Source organism: Aplysia californica, unplaced genomic scaffold (genome assembly GCF_000002075.1).
Source record: "Aplysia californica isolate F4 #8 unplaced genomic scaffold, AplCal3.0 scaffold00131, whole genome shotgun sequence".
Taxonomy (NCBI): Eukaryota; Metazoa; Mollusca; class Gastropoda; order Aplysiida; family Aplysiidae; genus Aplysia; species Aplysia californica.
Genome location: NW_004797401.1, coordinates 391,896 through 393,473, shown reverse-complemented (window position 1 = coordinate 393,473; position 1,578 = coordinate 391,896). Strand labels below are relative to the sequence as shown.

Sequence of the window (1,578 nt, the reverse complement as noted above, 5' to 3'; positions counted from 1 at the left end):
AAGAAGAAGAAGAAGAAGAAGAAGAAGAAGAAGAAGAAGAAGAAGAAGAAGAAAGAGCAGAAGGGAGGAGGGTGAGAAGGAGAAGGAATGGGGTTCATGAGGAGGAAAACGAAAGATGGTACATTTTAAAAAATACATAGAAGTGAAATGTTTGGATCAGCGCAAGGTGCACAAATTGTTCTGTACCTTCAAAGATTATAGATGTAAGTTCCTCCTATCTTTGGGCCTAAAATGCACCCTGTCTTTGATGTCTTGAGTGTTTAAAAAATAGATTAAATGTCAACAAAAAGAGAAGAAAAAAGTTACCCTCGTATAATCTCCATACAGGACTCCTACCGCCATAGCCTGGCCCATAAACAGAGGTATCAGCAACACCATCCGACTGTCGACCACCATCTTCATGCAGCCAAACATCTCTGAACAGCCGCCAGTGACGTTTGAATCCTTCTCTGGATTCTTCAACTTGGGGAGGAAAAAAGCTGTGACCAGAAAGCCCACAATGTTACAAGCTAAGAAAACACCCAGTAGAATGTATACCACGTCTTTTTCAGGCTCTTCTACTTCAGAGGAAGAACTTGTGTTGGATCCCGTGTCTGCAGTGTCACACACATGCACGCCACAAACTTTAGGCTCGTTACTGTTCGTGGAGTTGTAACTTCCAGATGACAAAACGAAGGAAGAAATGAGATTACCTGTAATTTGTGTCATCTCGTAGAACATAAAAAAGATTCCGTTGAACTTGCTCAGTACGGCATGCAGCGCCTCGCTCGTCGGGATGGCAGAGAAAAACATCTTCGCGTAAGATTCCCCGGCGGAAGTGATGTAAATACCCTGCGCAGTCCACATCGGCGCCGCAATGGCACCCATGAGCGCGGACGCTGGAATAAGCGTCCCCCACGTCGGGTAGAAGTTGCAGGCGGTGTAGATGGCGTGGATTAACCAGGCAGTGAGCATTACATTTTTCGCGCCAATCAGACGAATAAGAGTTGGCGCCATAGTCCCGCATATGATAATGGTACCGTAGAGCACAGACAGAGAGCTCACTCCGAGATTCTCTTCCTGGTTCAGACTGCTTTGGAGATTCTGTATTGCCAGGTAAGCTGTGTAGACGAAGGTGAAGGACAGAGATAATACCAGACATGTGTTCATTGGTGAGGACACGCACGTGGGCGTTTCAGCGCCCGGTATCTCTGGGGTACAGCTGACTTCGGCGTCTGCCGTTTTGTCTTTCTCTGACATGGTGGAAGACATGGTAGCGGAGGAAGTAACTTCCGGGGGATGAAGGAGAGATTCTCTTTCCTGGTGACAGAAAAGTACTTGTAATAGATATTCGTAACGAAGTTTTAAAAAAAAACAAAAAAACCAATGAAATAGGTTTTAAGGGGGAACATAGAACATCTAGATGAACGACCGATGCACAAAAGACAACATAAATATTCCAGTAAGAACGAATAGAATGAGAGCCAAAACAAAAGATGACAGATCTGTCTGTCTGTCTATAAATTTTTGTTTCTGTCTCTGTCTCTGTGTCTCTCTCTAGCTCTTTCTCTCCCTCTCTCTCTCTCTCTCTCTCTCTCT

The 1,578-nt window shown here is 44.8% G+C and overlaps 1 protein-coding gene across 2 annotated transcripts in view; it reads right to left on the bottom strand.

Annotated features, from left to right (window-relative positions):
* LOC101853547 (protein unc-93 homolog A) overlaps nucleotides 1-1,578 on the bottom strand; it is a 26,436-nt gene that overhangs the window by 2,960 nt on the left and 21,898 nt on the right. For both annotated transcript variants that reach the window (XM_005096540.3, XM_005096541.1), the window contains exon 2: nucleotides 307-1,299. In XM_005096540.3, coding sequence (XP_005096597.1) covers nucleotides 307-1,299 — 993 coding nt within the window. The remainder of the gene's footprint in view (nucleotides 1-306; nucleotides 1,300-1,578) is intronic.